Below are 17,530 nucleotides of genomic sequence, written 5' to 3'. Positions count from 1 at the left end.
GACAGGCTTAAGGAGACCTGACAATTGAATATGCTGAAGTATCCTGGATAGGATCTTGGACAGAAAGGGGACATTAGGGAAAAACTAATGAAATGTGAGTAAATAAAATGAGTTATTTTTTTAAGTACTGTGTAATATTTGAAACATACTCTACAAAGGGTTAATATTCTTTTATATAAAGAACTCTTAACCACTGAGAGACAAAGATCTCTTGATAGAACAATGGGGAAAATTACATGATTAGACAGTTCACCCAGAAAGGTTCAAAAATTGCCCAACAGTGAGATACCATTTCTCACCTGTCAGACTGGTAAATATTTTTGAAGTATGACAACATTTCTGTTGTCAGCGTTGTGGAGATACATTGCCAGTAGAATGCGCGTTTGGCAACACCTCACCAAACTACATATGTACTTACTTTTTAATACAGCAGTTTCTCTGATAATAATCTGTCATGAAGGTATACCTCCAACAGCCTGAAAAGACATATACACAAGATTATTCAATACAGCATGATAATTTCCAAATATTGACAACAACTTAAATCCCCGTACATAGGAGAGTGATAGAGTAGGCTATGGTGTGTCCACACTGTGGAGTAGTATACATCTATTAAAAACCACGGAGATCTCTGAACTGATAGAGTGATATCCAAGACATACCGTGAAACGAGAAAAGGCAGAGCTCAAAGGAGTATCTATGGTATGATACTCTGTTCATGTAAGAAAGAAAGGGATTTGAGAAAGTACATGTGTCTGTTCGTTTGTTGAAAGAAATACAGGAAGGAGAAACTAGAAACTAGAGAGAGTAGTTACTTACGGGGCTTAGTGGGACAGGGATGGGAAGAAAGGCATAATGGGATTGAGGTTACAGGGATAATGAGGGAGTGACACTTCTCTGAGGATACCTTTTTGTATAGCTCCAACTCTTAGAACTGTGGGAATATTTCTCCTAGCCTTTGTGTAAAACAACAACAACAACAACAACAACAAAGCATCCTGGATGTGTGTGTGAGGATACGGGGGGTGCAAAATGGAATACAAACACTAACAAATGAACTTAACTATATTACAGAGGAATAATGTAATAGCTGAAGTGGGTAGGGAAGAAAAGAACTGTGTGAGTAACTGAAATCTTGACTGGATATTGTGCTGAGGCTATAGGTAAAAAGAACTACATAAATGCTGTAATCTAAGTAAAGGTGTTTCTCGCAGAATATGGATTAGCAATTCTGGCACTACTTTCTGTATGTAACAGCATGGACAAGTAAGTAAATATATTATGGATAATAAGAGCTAGGTTTTCACTGTTAGAGAAGGAGGTTTCAAATAAGGAAATAGGGAAGGATAAAATAAGTCCTATGGTGATAGATTGGAATCAGAAGTATCAGTATAAATTCCACACTTTTTAATATATATTCAGATAAATACAAAAATATAGATGTGTGTGCATGTGCGGGTTAGTATAGACACATGTATTTCCTAGCTCTGTTGAAAGAGCCTAGAAAAACCCCAGTAGCAATGAGCACACTTACTGCCCAGATTTTAACACCATTATCCAGTAAAAGGAACCAAGGCTCTTTAGAGAAGTGAGTGATTCCTTGGATGGGGCAGGATGATACAGGATGAGTCTGGGAAAGCTTGTGCCACAAATTAAGGACGTACTTAAAAAGAAAAGGTGGTGGCAGGGCGCCTGGGTGGCTCAGTCGGTTAAGCGGCCGACTTCAGCGCAGGTGATGATCTCGCGGTCCGTGAGTTCGAGCCCCGCGTCGGGCTCTGTGCTGACAGCTCAGAGCCTAGAGCCTGTTTCAGATTCTGTGTCTCCCTCTCGCTGACCCTCCCCTGTTCATGCTCTGTCTCTCTCTGTCTCAAAAATAAATAAAACGTTAAAAAAAATTAAAAAAAAAAAAAAAAGGTGGGGGAGGAGGGGACTTAACAAAAGAATACCGGAGCCAACCTGAAGGAATCCTAATGGTCAAAGCTGGAGTAATTTGAGCAACACAGAAAGTGATACTATTGGGTTTTAATCCACAGGATAGAATAAATATTCATGAATCCATAATGACATAGTCAATCAAATAAATGGAGAAGGAACAGCTTGATCTTAGAGTAAAATTTTCATTAATGTGGAAGAGAAGAGAGAAATAGAAAATCACTGTTAGGCAAACACCACAGTAATAATTTGCAGAAAGTATCCACCAATGGATGCTAAGATTAGTGGGCAGAAATTTAAGGTGAAACAGGTTCAGAGTATCTCCCTCAAGAAATTTAAGTACAAAGGAGATGTTAGCTTTTCCAGCAGACACTACCACAGCCAAGTGATCAAGGTTAACATCATCATTAATGAGTCATACTGACACCGAGAAATCCCTTGGTAAAATGCACTCAGAACACAACATCATTTTTCTGCTGTTCTTGCCAAGCATGTGTAACTTTATTCCGCTAATGAAAAAACATCAGACAAAGCCAGGTTGACGGACAAACTACAAAATTAGTGATCGGTACTCTACGAAAAGTGTCCGGTACAGTTCTTGGGTGCAGGATTCTAAAAATAATTCGTTCAAGGTGCTGATTATTTTAGTTCTGACTTCTATGTATTTTTGGATTTTTCTAATCTAATTCATCAGTTGTTGATAGAGGTGTATTTACATTTCTGTGATTGAAGAATTGTCTGTTTTTTCCTTTTAATTCTATCAGTTTTTGCTTTTGTGAGGTTTATACTCATTTATAATTGTTATGTCGTCTTGACAAATTGACCATCCTTTGTGGTAGTTCTCAGCTGCCAAAATGAACCTCCTAAGACAGAATGTAGGTGATTTGAACCTCCTAAGACAGAATGTAGATGCGGAAATTCATCTTCCTGAATATGGTTTAAGACTTTGAATTAGACTGTTTTGATAAATTGTAGTTATGGATCTTAATGTTTACTGAATCCTTCCTCCTTTTCAACATTTAAGCTTTAGTATATGGTTGTCTATGTATTACTAGTGTTGAAAGTTTTTACTTTGCCTTTCATTGCAGCAAAAGGCAAAACAGAAACTTGCTAAAACAAAGAAATCAATTCCTTTAATCAGTTCTAATCTGTAACTTAAACTAACAGCTTGGCTGGCAAACTGTGTAGAAGTTTTTGTTTTTGTTTTTTTTTTTTTAATGTTTACTTTTGAGAGACAGAGACAGAAAGACAGAACACAGTGGGGGAGGGGGCAGAGAGAGAGACACACACACACAGAATCCAAAGCAGGCTCCAGGCTCTGAGCTGTCAGCACAGAGCCCGATGAGGAGCTTGAACCCATGAACCGTGAGATCATGACCTGAGCTGAAGTCAGGCACTTAACCGTCTGAGCCACCCAGGCGCCCCTTGAAGTTTGAAAATGAGATACACAGTGAAAGTTGTAGTACAAAGTAGAAAATATGGTGCTGTCCTTAAATAGTTTGGACATACTTTGTTGCTCTCGTTAATTTTTGGTGAATTAAATAGTGAACGAATCTATAGTTTTTTAAAACAAATGACTCAGTATTCTGCCAGATGGATTAGAGTTTAGTGGTATACTGCTATACTGTTTTTATAAGAAGTTGAACTTAGGCTCTAGTGTCTAAGTTATAATATTCTAATGTACTTGTTTCCCTTTTTTTTTTTAATCTTTATTTTTTGAGAGAGAGAGAGAGAGAGAGAGAGAGAGAGAGAGAGAGAGAGAATCCCAAGCAGGCTCCACGCTTAGCATGGAGCCCAACACAGGGCTCTTTCTTATGACTGTGAGATCATGATCTGAGCTGAAATCAAGAGTCGGATGCTTAACCGGCTGAGCCACCCGGGCACCCCTCTCGTGTATTTGTTAAGCTTGGTTATTTTGTCCCAACTCTAAAGAAGTGTCACCGCTAACAGCTGGCGATAAGAAAAAAAGCCATATTTCTCGCAGTGCTATACTGAAGAGAAGATGTATCTTCATTGCTTTTATTGCTTTATGTTGATCTGAAAGTTAATTGGACTGGTAAATAGACATGGGATTTTATAACACTCACTAGCTCCATGTGTTAACCTCTTTTTGCAGAGTTATTAGTTCTACAGTGGAAGTTAATAATTATACATAGTGAAACTAAATTTAAACCAAGAATTTTTAATAATGTTAGGAATCAGGATATTCAATATCAGCAATAAGACCTCAGTGTATAGATTGCACTACCCCTTACGCAGGATGAAAAACTTACCTGAGTATATAGAATTCTTTATGTGCATAGTGTCCTTAGTGAATATGTAAATGTATAAGACCTGTTATTCTATAAATAAAGACTCAGGGTCTGAGAAGGAACCATGTGTAGTGGCAAGAACGTGAGCTAGGAGGGCAGGCATGGTGGGAATCGTATTAGTTTTTTTATGAAACGTTCAAATGACTTTGGGCTAGTCACTTAATTTCTCTGAAATTTATTTTCCCATGCCCTAAAATAGAAATATTTATATCCTAGGTTTGTTTTGAGGAGAAATGAAATGTAGTATGTGTACTTGAAAGAAATACGGTGATAAGTACATATTAGAGCTGTTTCCTTCCACTTTTTTGTTTCTTCTTGGGTTTGGTTCAGTATAATTAATGCCTTTTTGTTTCTTTCTGGGTTTGGTTCAGTATAATTAACACTTTTATATGTGGTTAACTTAGCTACCTAATGAAAAACTTTAATAGCATGCTCTTTAAATTTAAATGGAAGCAGCTTCAGTATTAAATATTTATTTAATTAAAAGTACTTTTACAAGTTTTTCTCAGCTGGCTGCATAACAGGCCCTCAGAATATATTTATTCTGAGTTAACATGTTTGTATTTGCTTCATTGTTAGAAGATAGCTTAATAATAACGTCCATTCCTTCCTTAGACGTAGAAGATCTTTATGAACCGGTGTCACTCCCATTCTCATACCCCAATGGACTCAGTGACAATACATCTGTTGTTGAAAAATTGAAACATATGGAAGCCAGAGCACTGTCTGCTGAAGCTGCATTAGCTAGAGCACGTGAGGATCTGCAAAGAATGAAGTAATTTATCAGTCTTAACAGAAAATTTGTTATTTAGATTCCGAAAGTAATACGACTTATAAAGTGGAATATGGTAAAACATTTTGTATATTGGAAAGCACAATGTAGGTATCTAACTTTAAATTTATTTTAAATTAATTTTAATGATATGCAACATTTTAATATGTTATAGATATAGTTGATGAACATAAAATTCTGTGGTTTTACCTGTTCTCACATACTTCTTTATAATTACTTTTGTACTAATGGTAATTTTTCTGGGAGTGTTACCCTCTTGAGAACGTTTGTTCTTTGAATTACTCTATATCTAATAGATTTCTCCATTTTACTTTTTCTCTCCTAGGCTTTTAAAGGGAAGTGATTAATATTTTTTAGGTTTGGGGAAAATACAGTGTTGAAATTTTTGTTTTTAAAGAATCAAAGTATAATTAGGTAGTATTTAATTAGAAAACCACCGGGAGCCTGGGTGGCTCAGGTTATGATCTCATGGTTCTTGAGTTCGAGCCCCGCATCGGGCTCTGTGCTGACAGCTCAAAACCTGGAGTCTGCTTCGGATTCTGTGTCTCCCTCTGTCTCTCTGCCCATTGTCCCCTGCTCATGCTCTGTCTCTCTCTCTTTCTCAAAAATAAGTAAATATTAAAAATAATTAAAAAAAAAAAAGAAAGAAAGAAACCAGATACATAGGATGATTTTCTTCAGTGGGTAAATTAGCTTTCTACTGGCAATACACAGAATTTAATGTGCATATGAATCACCTGGGAATTCGTTAAACTGTAGGTTCTGAGTCAGAGATCTGAAACAGGGCCTGAGATTCTGCATTCCTACCAAGTATAGTGTTAGCTATTGGATTTGTAAGTTGGTTGCCATTCCCTCAGTACCCATTTGATGGTTTGCTAGAATGTTCAATAGGGAAGATAGTATAGGTGATTGTGGTTCTCTTTCCCTGCTTTTGAGATTATATGCTGGGTAATCCAGTAACCAACAACAACTCTCCCCCATTATATACATATAGATTCTTTTTTTTTATGTTTGTTTATTTTTGAGAGAGAGTGAGAGAGCCCATGCATACCTGTGGGGGGGGGGGTGTGCAGAGAGAGAGGGAGACAGAGAATTTCAAGCAGGCTTCGTGCTAGCAGTGCAGAGCTCGATGTGGGGGCTTGAACTCAGGAACCGTGAGATTATGACCTGAGCTGAAATCAAGAGTCAGATGCTCAACTGACTGGGCCACCCAGGCGCCCCATTATAGATTCTTAATGTATTGTGATCAGAGAGAGAACTGAGTTTTAGAGCTGGAGTGCATGGTGGTGGTGTATGTAAATAATTCTCCATTTGGGTCAACTTTCTGCCCTTACTACCTTTCCATGACATACATAATATGGTTTTAAAGAATATTAATAGTGTTGAAATAAACCACATTGATTCAGCTGCTACAATAAGATTTTAGAACAATAGAAATAATAAAGTTGAATAAAGACAATGTGCTTTTGTTCAGTCGAAACAGCTCTAATCTGCAGTTGGCAGTGTTTTTGTGGTTTGCAGAAGGAATGTTTACAACCGGGTTTGCATATGCCATTGCTTGAGATCCAGCAGGGGGAGCTTTCAGTTGCTTAAGATAGAATGGAGTTAGAAGGCTCATCACACTGCACGCCCCACTCCCTCCCCATTCCTCTCCCTCAACCTCTAGCCTTTCCTTTTTTCACGGTCCAATAAACCTGTCTCAAGGGTCTATTTCAAATTGATTACAGACAATTTGCTCAGGATTTTGTGATGAACGCAGATGTCAGAACCTGCTCGTCATCTACTACTGCCATTGCAGACCTCCAGGAAGATGAGGATGGTGTTTATTTCAGCTCATACGGGCATTATGGGATACATGAAGAAATGCTAAAGGTTAGAGAAGAGCACAAAAGTACCAAGTCCATACTAAAGGAAAAATAGAATAAAACAAGTTCTTAATACATATGCTATAGGAGAACTGGTCATTTTTTGTTTTGTTTTGTTTTGTTTGAACTGCTTGTTAAATCTCTTTGGTGCTTAATAGCACATCTTGGGTTCAAAAGGCTACAGGAGCATCACAGTCACTGTAAATTCTATTGAAGATCATTATTAATCTTTATTAGGAAATCTTTTGCTTGAAATAGAACATCGGAAAAAAACAACTGCTGCTGATTTTTGTCTTCTCAGGAGCAACTGTTAAATAGGAACAAATAAGTTATATATTTGCCTTTTAATGTACAAAGGGAATGATTAATTTTAGTATGTTATATGGTAATATTGACCTCAGTTTGAGCAAATAATTCTTTGGTACAAAGTTAAGAAATAATTCTCACAGTTGTCATGGCATAACTTTTTTACATTTGAAATCAATTTCCTAAATTGATCAAATCAGGTTTTTAAATTTGGTTGGTTTTAATTTTTATAATGATAAAACCCATGTAAAATATAAGTAGATTTCTAGCTGTACCTGGCAATTATGCATTGTATCATGTATTATAGATTGTAAAATAGTAAGGTGTAATTTTTTAATGCATTGAAACTAAAAGTATTTATAGTAAAACAAACATTGGAATGTAAAAAATTTATTGAAAATGTTAGATGTTCATCTCTGTGCATTTTTGGAGGCCACTACCTTTTCTTAAAACCAGCCAGCAAAAAATTCATTCGTAAATCCTTCCACACAAGATTGTTTTATTTTATGGAAGCCCTAAGACCATGTTCCCCTGACAGCTATGCATTTAAAATAACCAGGGATATTTAATAACATGTATGTATTTATTGAGTCAGATTTGCAAGATCACAGAGTGGAGGTCTGCTGATTAATAGTAATTGTAACTACTTGGGGTCTTTTAAAGTAGTGTCATGTCATTTCTTTACCAATGACATGTCACGGTTGTACTTCTTGTTGTCACTTGAGTTATGGCATAGCATTACAAATAACAGTTATCTTATAAATGATGTTATTTTAAGTCCAGAGTGAGTTTGTTTAAAAAAAAATTGATTTGCTCTGTTTCCTTTGTTAAAATTAATTTTACCGCATCTAGAATTTTTCTTTTTAAGGAATTCACTTAAGCCCATGTTTGTCATTTTAAATCACCCCATCAATTTAAATGCCATGAACCTTTAATGTCTGTGGTATGGAAATTGTGTTGGATTTTCTGACAGATAAGATTACTGAGACTTCAAGTAGGTAGTACATAAAAGTGTCCTAGGTACAGTCATCAGGGAAGTCCAGTTTGAGTACTTACTTCCAAATGTCTGTTGTGGACATTTGTAGCTGTATGTCCGTAACTAGAGGATTTTTTATATTTTGCTAAGCTATGTGCTGTGGATGAGCAGGAAATGTTCTGTGTATCGAGTAATATTTTGTTTCTTATTAAAACATTTTTTAGCACACATAATCTATTTAATGTTGTGCTACTAGATCTCACTTGATCTTTATAAAGAACTTAGAACGGAGAAACACGTATACAACTTATCTTAATGCTCAGAACTGGCCTTGCTTTTATAGGAATAGTATTTCGATTTTTGGTTGCTTAGCCTCAGATAGTTCAATGACACTGTTTTGGCATATGCTGTGATTATAATTATAAAGAAAGGTACTTTGTGATCTTACTTTCTGGAGTTCAGATGAAGATAATGGTTTTGAATTCCAGAGATACAGTCAGTGGAGGGATGGATTACATGAACTTACAAAATCCTTCACCACTTTATCTTTCTGAAGTCATTGTTGACTAATGTTGTAAGTCTGAGATGCATCACTCTTTTTTTCCAAGAAAAATACTGTTCATCCTGGTGGACGTTTATCACAGCTCATAGTACCATTAAATAACTTTTCTTTACCGCATTCTTCTCATGGTGTCTGCAGCTGACTTGTGCAGTCCCTCCCCCTTCATCAGCCTATCCATTTGAAACACACTGCTGTTTATATGTACATGAAATTTATGCTATATAACTCTTCCGTAGTCTCATTTTTAATATTTTTTTTTATATTTGTAGGAATAATTCCATGGGACTTGACTAGTCTTAAAAGATTGTTTTGCTTCTTAGTAATTCTATTTTTCTTGTGTGTTTCTTAGTTTTAATAGGTTGTTGAAAACAGTAATTTTTAAAATTTCTGTTTATTGCATTATTCTGTATTGAAGTGTTAGTCTTTTCTGAGAATACATTCTTAGAAGTGGTTAGGAGTGCTAGTCTTTTATTTCTTGCATTTTCATGTTCACTGGATTTTTTTTTCAGTTATTAAATTGAAGCTCTGCTATGTCCAAGGCACCGTGTTTGGTATACTTTGAATTTTATTGCAGCAGGGTGAGCATGTGAACAAAAGCACATGAATCTGTAGGATGAGCCCGGCATGGAGGAGACGAAGGACTGCAGTTGCGGGAGCAGTGGTGCACGGATTTAGGACAGGAGTTGGGGTGCGAGTGACGAAGTTGGAGTAGTGGTGAGGCGGTGTGATTGGCGAGAGCTGATGGGCTGATGTTCACGCAGCAGAAAATCACCGCTTGTAGTGTATGGAGAGTATAAAAATGACCCAAAGATGTATGGAATGGTATATTTTTGTTAAAGAGACTTTTCATTATTTAACATGTGTGAGTTTATTTAAACATTAGATTCTCTCAGTAATTCTTAAAATAACTTCAGGGAAAGGTTTAATAAACCTGATTTAAAATTTTTGTTTGTGAAGCAATTAGAATTCCAACAGAAAACACAGAATTTTAATTGTGCACCTCCCCATTTTTATATCCTGTAATGAAGTAAAAACTACATGGCTTTTAATCTGAGAACTTCTTTATATTTTTTTAATAAAAAATTTCCCGGTATTGGCTTAAAAATGTTTTTTGAAGTATATGTATTGCCAAAATTTTGATATTGTAGCACTTAGTGTAACATTTCTTTTTACCTGGTGTGAAACCCCAAACTGGAATTGCTGACCTCTTTTTATTGTGCTCATTTTATTTACTTGGGAGCAGAGCCCCTTCCTGCTTAATTCGCTGTCTTTGTAGGTCTCAACTGAAGTAATTTAAAAGGGAATCTGCTCTTTTCATGAGCGAAACTAAATGTTCACATTCGATGCCTGTCTTAGGTACAGGTCATGTGAGACTTCAGAGTGGAGAAGGCTCATAAATGTGGGCTGCAGGGCTCCAATGATTTATCTTCAGAATTACAGGCTTTTAAGCATCGTTTCCTACAACAGACATTTCTATAAACAAAACAGGATTATAAATCAGATAGGTGCTGATCGGTAGACTTTCTTAGAATAACCATACTCAGTGTAAATTCATTTTTTGTATGTAACTGTAAGTTTTACATTTATCTGTGTTGGATATTTTTCTCCCATGTTTTGATACAGCATTTTAACATTTAACATAGCAGTGTCCCTCTACTACAAGGAGTCAGCCTCTATTGAAAGGAGCAAGACATCATGTTCATCTTCTATTAGCTTTAATTATTAGTTGAAGTCTTATAATGACAATGCATGTCAAGACAAAAAATGTATACATCTTTTAAGAACTTCGATCCTGTTTGACTTTTAGTGATCTTCTGAAACATGTTCTTTGGGTGTTGTTGGTATTTCTGTTTTTTTATTGTTTTCTTTTAGGACAAAAAAATTAAGCTTGGCTTTCCAAGCAAAAAATAACTTTGGAAATTAGCAATTTGTGATAAAATAACAAATAGCTTCCTAAAACGTTTTATATTTTTAGTCTATCCTGTAAACAGAATGTTTTTCTCTCCCCTCTAGGACAAAGTGCGAACAGAAAGTTACCGAGATTTTATATACCAAAATCCACATATCTTCAAAGACAAGGTGAGTAGTACAGGTTACAGAATTGTAGCCACATTTCATGTGGATCTTGGGTAGTAGAAGTCCCCTCTTGGGTCATCGCTGTGATAGCAGTTGATTCAGCGCACTCTGGCTTTATTTCATGGAAGACTTACGATGCTGCTCTGTGGTGCAGGATACTGATAGCAGGCATGCTCATCAGTGCTGTCATTCAGTATACTGATTTTTTAAATTGAAATTCATTAATTACAGTGATGTGGTTTTAGTTAAACTTTGCTTATCCAGATTCTGTTGCTGAAACCATATTTTTGATTTACTATGATGCCTATGAATTTCCAATGTATCAGATGAGCCCCATACCAAAGCGTACTTTTAATGATTACTCTAGTTTGTGTTAATTAGTTAAAAAAATAATAATTTTAGGAAGTTATTATTAATAAGTAGGGGCAAATATTGTAAGGTAGGACTTACGTGCTTTCTTTTCAGATCTCATTTACTCCTTTATGAGACACGTTATATCTTACCATTAGTCTTAATACTCTTTCAGGTTATGTCAAAGATGAAATTTCACACAGTGTGTGTGTGTCTGTTTGACATTTGTGTCATTTATTTTTCCTCCCTGTGAATTGTGTTCATTTTTTCTTCTTCACTTCACCTGCTCCTTCCCTCCCTTTCTACGATGGCATGTTGACCTAAAAGTTCAGGTTTTCTGTTCTTCCTTATTGGAAATTAGTCCACTAATTTAGTCAGATATCATCTCTGCCACATGTATATCTTTGCGAATTTCCTCCACTCTTTCCACATCAAGAACATGTATATTGATAACATATCAGCTTTTCATAATTCCTTCTTCACCTTCACTTTAGAAGGTACTTCTCCAAGCTCTTTCATAAGCTTCACATGATATTGCAGCAATGACTAACAGTTTTTATATTTTGAAAAATTTCTTTTCTTGATTCTTATATTCTTTGGAATATAATATGGATAGGCTTTTCATTTTCCATTATCTATTTCCCAAGAGCAGTGTTTCACTTATGACTTAGCTGAGTTAACTGAAATTTGTGTGTTTTTTTTCTTTTTTTTTTTTTTTTTTTTTTAATTTTAATGTTTATTTTGGAGATAGAGCATGAACTGGGGAGGGGAAGAGAGAGAGGGAAACACAGAATCTGAAGCAGGCTTCAGGCTCTGAGCTGTCAGGACAGACAGCTGTCAGCACAGCCCCTGACATGGGGCTCAAACCCACAAACTGCGAGATCATGACCTGAGCAGAAGTTGGAGGCTTAACCGACTGAGCTACCCAGGTGCCCCGACAGCTGAAATTTATATGGTACTCTGCTCTCTTGGCCAACAAAGCATTACCTAACATGAGAGGTTTATGATGGTATGTGTTTCTTTGTATTTGCTGATCCCCTCTATAGATAAATAGGTGATTTTATTTTTAAAATCTTAGTTTTTATCAGTTCTTTGTATTCAGCTTTTTTGTATGCTTTTTATATGTTATTACAGCAGAGACTAAGAATTTTTTTATAGTTGGCTCTTACATTTATACCCAAGTGCTGGAACATTTTATCTTACATGTCTAAAAACCCACTTTGTTTCCAGCTAAACAAATATATTACCATTAAAATTTTCACTTTATATTTATAGTTAGATTATGTCCAGATTTTTATTTTATTTTTTCATTAATATGTTGTGGAGAAATTAAGCATGTACTGGTCTGGGCATTTTTAATCCTGCTTGGCTTCTCAGGAACCAGATATATAATAATTTTAGACAAGCAGTGGATCTCTTTAGGCCTCATCTGTAAAATGAAATCATTTTAACCCCTTTGGTTCAAAACTTTTATGATTTTTTTAAATTGTAAAATCATGGTCTTTGAGCCATCTTTTCTTAATACTTTTTGATATGAATACAATATGAATTCATTAAGTAAAATTAAGTTGAAGTTTCTTTTTCAGTATGCTTCTGAATAGACTTTTGTCCTATAATATGTAAGAATATACTGAAAAGGCACAAATTTAAAAAAAAAAATTTTTTTAATGTTTATTTTTGAGAGAGCGTGCGAGCGTGAGTGGGGGAGGGGCAGAGAGAGAGGGAGACACAGAATCTGAAGACGGCTCCAGGTTATGAGCTGTCAGCACAGAGCCTGACACAGGACTCAAACTCACAGACTGCAAGATCACGACCTGAGCCAAAGTTGGACGCTTAATCGACTGAGCCACCCAGGCACCCCGAGAAACCACAAATATCTGTAATCAGAAGATTAATCATTGAGAAATTAAATAATTCTGAATATTTCTGTGTATATAGAATATATCTTATTAGATTTATCAATTTATATACATAGTTACTTTCTGCTTCTAGTTTTTTATTTGCAACAGTATTATAGAAATGTTACGTATAGGGGGTGTCTGGGTGGCTCAGTCAGTTAAGTATCTGACAGTTGATCTTGGCTCAGGTCATGATCTCATGGTTTGTGATTTCAAGCCCCGAGCCCTGCGTCGGGCTCTTGACGCATTTTACTTACTGCTCTTACTGAAGACATTAACTCTGCCAAAGTCAGGACACAGCTAATAAATAAGTTGGGAGCACTTTTCCTTAGCACTTGTCTAAAATACTTTCATGTAAGTTATCTATGTGTTATTAGTTTTGCTTGGCACTTACAACTTCTCAAACATGTATTATAATGTAAAATATTATACCTATCAATTTTTAATTCCGTAAAATACTTTCAGGGTTTAATCTTCTGTAATTATTAATATTAAATAATCTAGAGCTTTCATATTTTTAGATGATGTGGGATACTGTATTATGCTATGGCTACAGAATTAGAAAATCTACTACCATATATTTAAATAGCACTTGATAATTTATAGATTGCTTTCAAACATGTTGTCTCATTATTAGTATACAATAACTTGTAACTGGGCAGGGCAAATATTTATCTTCTTTTGCACATGTAGGTATTTGAGGTTAGTAGGTTAATTGACTTGCCCTAACACAGGCAACTAAAACAAAAACAACTTACTCCTTGTTGAGTGCCTTTAACCCTGTGCCACTACACTTAAAACATCATTATGTTAGAATGAGTAATTAGGGTGAGATGCATTAGTTATGCTTTAATTCACATTATCTTTTATATATAGGTTATATGATTTCTGTGTGCCATGACAGAAGATTATTTAATTCTTTTTAAAAATTTATGAAATGACTTGTTATCCTGAGTTTTATTATCATTGTTTTTATTTGCTTTTATTCCTCATCAGGTAGTCAAACTTCATACACTAGCTTCTATATTATATTATGTAGTGCATAGTAGAGATTTATTTTTCAAAAAAGTACTAATATTTAAAACTGTTTCTTCTGCCTTTCCTTCTCTTCTTCCTCCATCCCTCGCTTCCTGCTTCCTTTCCTTGGTTTCTTTTTTTTTTTTAAGTTTATTTATTTTGAGAGAGAAAGTGTGTGTGTGCACACGAGCAGGGGAGGAGCAGAGAGAGGGGGATGGAGAGAAAATCCCAAGCAGGCTTTGCACTGTCAGTGCAGAGCCCGACTGCGGGGCTCGATCCAGCCAACCGTGAAATTGTGATCCACCGGAGCCAAAATCAAGAGTTGGAAGCTCAACCGACTGAGCCACCCAGGCACTGCCCCTCCTTCATTTCTTTCTGAATATGGTTTCGATTCACAAAGCTCCTGTGGAGGCCATATGGTTTTTCAGATTTAATTTAACTTTGGGTGGCATTTAACCGTGTTATCACCCACTCATAATTAATTTGTATTTGCAGTACATTGAAGAAATTCACAGTTAGGTGCCTTCTCTATGCTTTTGGTTATTATCCACAGTTAAATAGAGTCACTTTTTTTCTTTTTTCTTTGTTCCTTTCTTTTCTTTTTTTTTTTTTTTAGAAGAAGTGACTCAAATTACTTCATTATTTTATAAAATAATGCTGGTTTGTCATTTCTGCCTTCCTTTGATTCTGTTAAGTTTTAGTTTCTTACCTAATTACCTAATTTTGAGCTAGATGTAACATATCATTAATGTATAATTAAAAGTATATTTTAAATATATGCTTTAGAAGCAGATTGACCTTTGTTTGCATGCCAGCTTTACAAATTACCAGCTATATTATCTGGGACCTATTACCTTCTCTCTCTAAAGCTCTCTCACTTTCCTCATGTGCAAGATGAGGACTGAATAAGACTTTTATATATATGCATATGTATATAAATTATATATATGTGTGTGTATGTATATATGTACATGTTACAAAAGAACACATACTCTAATTGAAGTACATGACATACATTCTTCTCTATTAGCTTTCTTACTCAGCAATTTTTCTTAGAGATGTTTCCTTATCATTCTTTTAATGGCTCATTTGTCCAATGTAAGAATGTCTGTAAGTTTTAATTTTTAATATTAGAAACAATGCATATAAAAATATAAAATATTTAAAATGTTTTAAATACATGTGAGAGTCCAGTAATAAGGTAAAATCCTAACAGTGGACTTCCTGGGTCAAAAAAGTAATTTATTGAGTGCATGGGTGGTTCAGTCAATTAAACATCTGACTCTTGATTTTGGCTCAGGTCATGATCTCACAGTCCTGAGGATGAGCCCTGTGTCAGGCTCAGTGTGCAGTGGGGCCTGCTTGGGATTTTCTCTCTTCCTCTCTCTCTCTGCCCCTCCCCCACTTGTGTGGTCTCTCTCTCAAAATAAATAAATAAATTACTTTTTAAAAAAAGGTAATTTATACCTTGGATGGAGTTAGTGCTGCTAGCTTGTCTTTCCATAAACAGTATGTGAGTGCTGATATTCCCAGTCACCTTTGCCAAATATTATAGTATCAGATCTCTAAATTCCACACTGACCATTTAGTTTTAATTTTTTAATTTTGCAGATATCTTATTTCAGTGAAAGTTTCTGGAAACTTATCACTTACAATTGTGTTGTATATATTTTTCCATTTTTATTTTAGCCATATAATATTTCAGAATAATGTACCATAACCATACTCTAAGCATACATACTATCTATTACAATATTTTCTTGCTGATATGGTTAACACATTTTATTGGTAACATAACAAAATGTTTCCTTTTTGTTTGCAATGATACATAGTTTCTGTCTTAAAATTCTTAACTTTTTTTGTATGTAAAAGTACTTACCTTAAAATATGTTGACTCTCTCAGACAGGCCACATGTGCAGGAAACAAATTGTCCCTATGAAAGCATCTGGGCCTTGTCCTTCTTGGAGGGGCACAGGATAGGAGACACAGTGGTAGCCTTTCAACAACTTTATTTCTTCAATAGAAATCAGGCTGTTTACTAGATTTTCTCTCTTCTGCAGTCAGTTCTGTAAATTATATTTTCAAGACATAATGGATTGAAGGACTTCACTTACAATAGTAAACAATATAGAAGATAAAACGCATAGGAACAAACTTAAATAACGTGTAGGACTTACATGAAAAAGAATTTTCTTTTTTAAACCTGAAGAATATTATAGATGATTTAAACAAATTGAAAATTTTACCATCTTCTTAAATAGGAAAACTCAAAATTATCCATTTTCCCTGTATCAACTTATAACTTTAGTTCAATCCCCATAAAAATACTAAGACTTTTTAAAAAGCCTAGATAAGTTGATTCTCTTGTTCTTATGAAAAAATAAATATACAAAATTTTCCAGAAACATTGTGAAAAAAATTTTGCAGTGAGCATGGACTAGAGTCTGGACCAACCTTTTTAGATACTAAAACATTCTGTAAAGCTTCTGTAATTACAATAGTTACTGGCACATGATTATATAAATTAATGGAGCAAAATAAAAATCCAAAAGTAGACCAAAGTATGTACAGAAATTTTACTTAATGTTCAAGATCCCTGTGCATTTGTGTTGCTACAACAAAAATACCATGAACTTAGTGACTTATAATTAAAAACTTTTAAATTGATTTTTCACAGTTAAAAGTCTGGGAAATCCAGAATCATGGCACTAACTGATTGTGGTGAAGGTTTGTGTTGTAGTTCACCATAGGCATAGACATGCCTTCCTCCAGAGAGGAATCTTCTGGGCCCCTTTTATGAGGGTACTAATTCCTTTCATGAGGGCTTTGCCCTGATGACCTAATTACCTCCCCCAAATCCTCACTTCTAGGATGTGGAGAAATGGGAATCCTCTTGCGCTGTTGGTGAGAATGCAAACTAGTGCAACCGCTCTGGAAAACAGTGTGGAGATTCCTCAAAAAATTAAAAGTAGATCTACCGTATGACCCAGCAATAGCACTGCCAGGAATTTACCCAGGGGATACAGGAGTGCTGATGCATAGGGGCACTTGTACTTCAGTGTTTATAGCAGCACTTTCAACAATAGCCAAATTGTGGAAAGAGCCTAAATTGTGGAAGAGCCTCCATCAACTGACGAATGGGTAATACTACTTGGCAATGAGAAAGAAGAAAGTCATGCCATTTGCAGCAATGTGGATGGAATTAGAGGGTGTCATGCTAAAAGAAATAAGTCAGAGAAAGACAGATACCATGTGTTTTTACTCATATGTGGATCTTGAGAAACTTAACAAGACCATGGGGGAAGGGAAGGGGAAAAAACAATAGTTACAGAGAGGGAAGGAGGCAAACCATAAGAGACTTAAATACAGAGAACAAACAGGGTTGATGGGGGGTGGGGGAGAGGGGAAAGTGGGTGATGGGCATTGATGAGGGCAATTGTT

The 17,530-nt window shown here is 35.5% G+C and overlaps 1 protein-coding gene across 2 annotated transcripts in view; it reads left to right on the top strand.

Moving 5' to 3' along the window:
* The window catches only part of PRMT3 (protein arginine methyltransferase 3), a 133,641-nt gene that overhangs the window by 7,065 nt on the left and 109,046 nt on the right, over positions 1–17,530 (top strand). For both annotated transcript variants that reach the window (XM_027072993.2, XM_053203381.1), the window contains exons 6-8: positions 4,860–5,019; positions 6,765–6,909; positions 10,760–10,825. In XM_027072993.2, coding sequence (XP_026928794.1) covers positions 4,860–5,019; positions 6,765–6,909; positions 10,760–10,825 — 371 coding nt within the window. The remainder of the gene's footprint in view (positions 1–4,859; positions 5,020–6,764; positions 6,910–10,759; positions 10,826–17,530) is intronic.

Source organism: Acinonyx jubatus, chromosome D1 (assembly GCF_027475565.1).
Source record: "Acinonyx jubatus isolate Ajub_Pintada_27869175 chromosome D1, VMU_Ajub_asm_v1.0, whole genome shotgun sequence".
Taxonomy (NCBI): Eukaryota; Metazoa; Chordata; class Mammalia; order Carnivora; family Felidae; genus Acinonyx; species Acinonyx jubatus.
The sequence above is the reverse complement of the archived record's forward strand: the minus strand, read 5'-3'. Positions and strand labels throughout refer to the sequence as shown.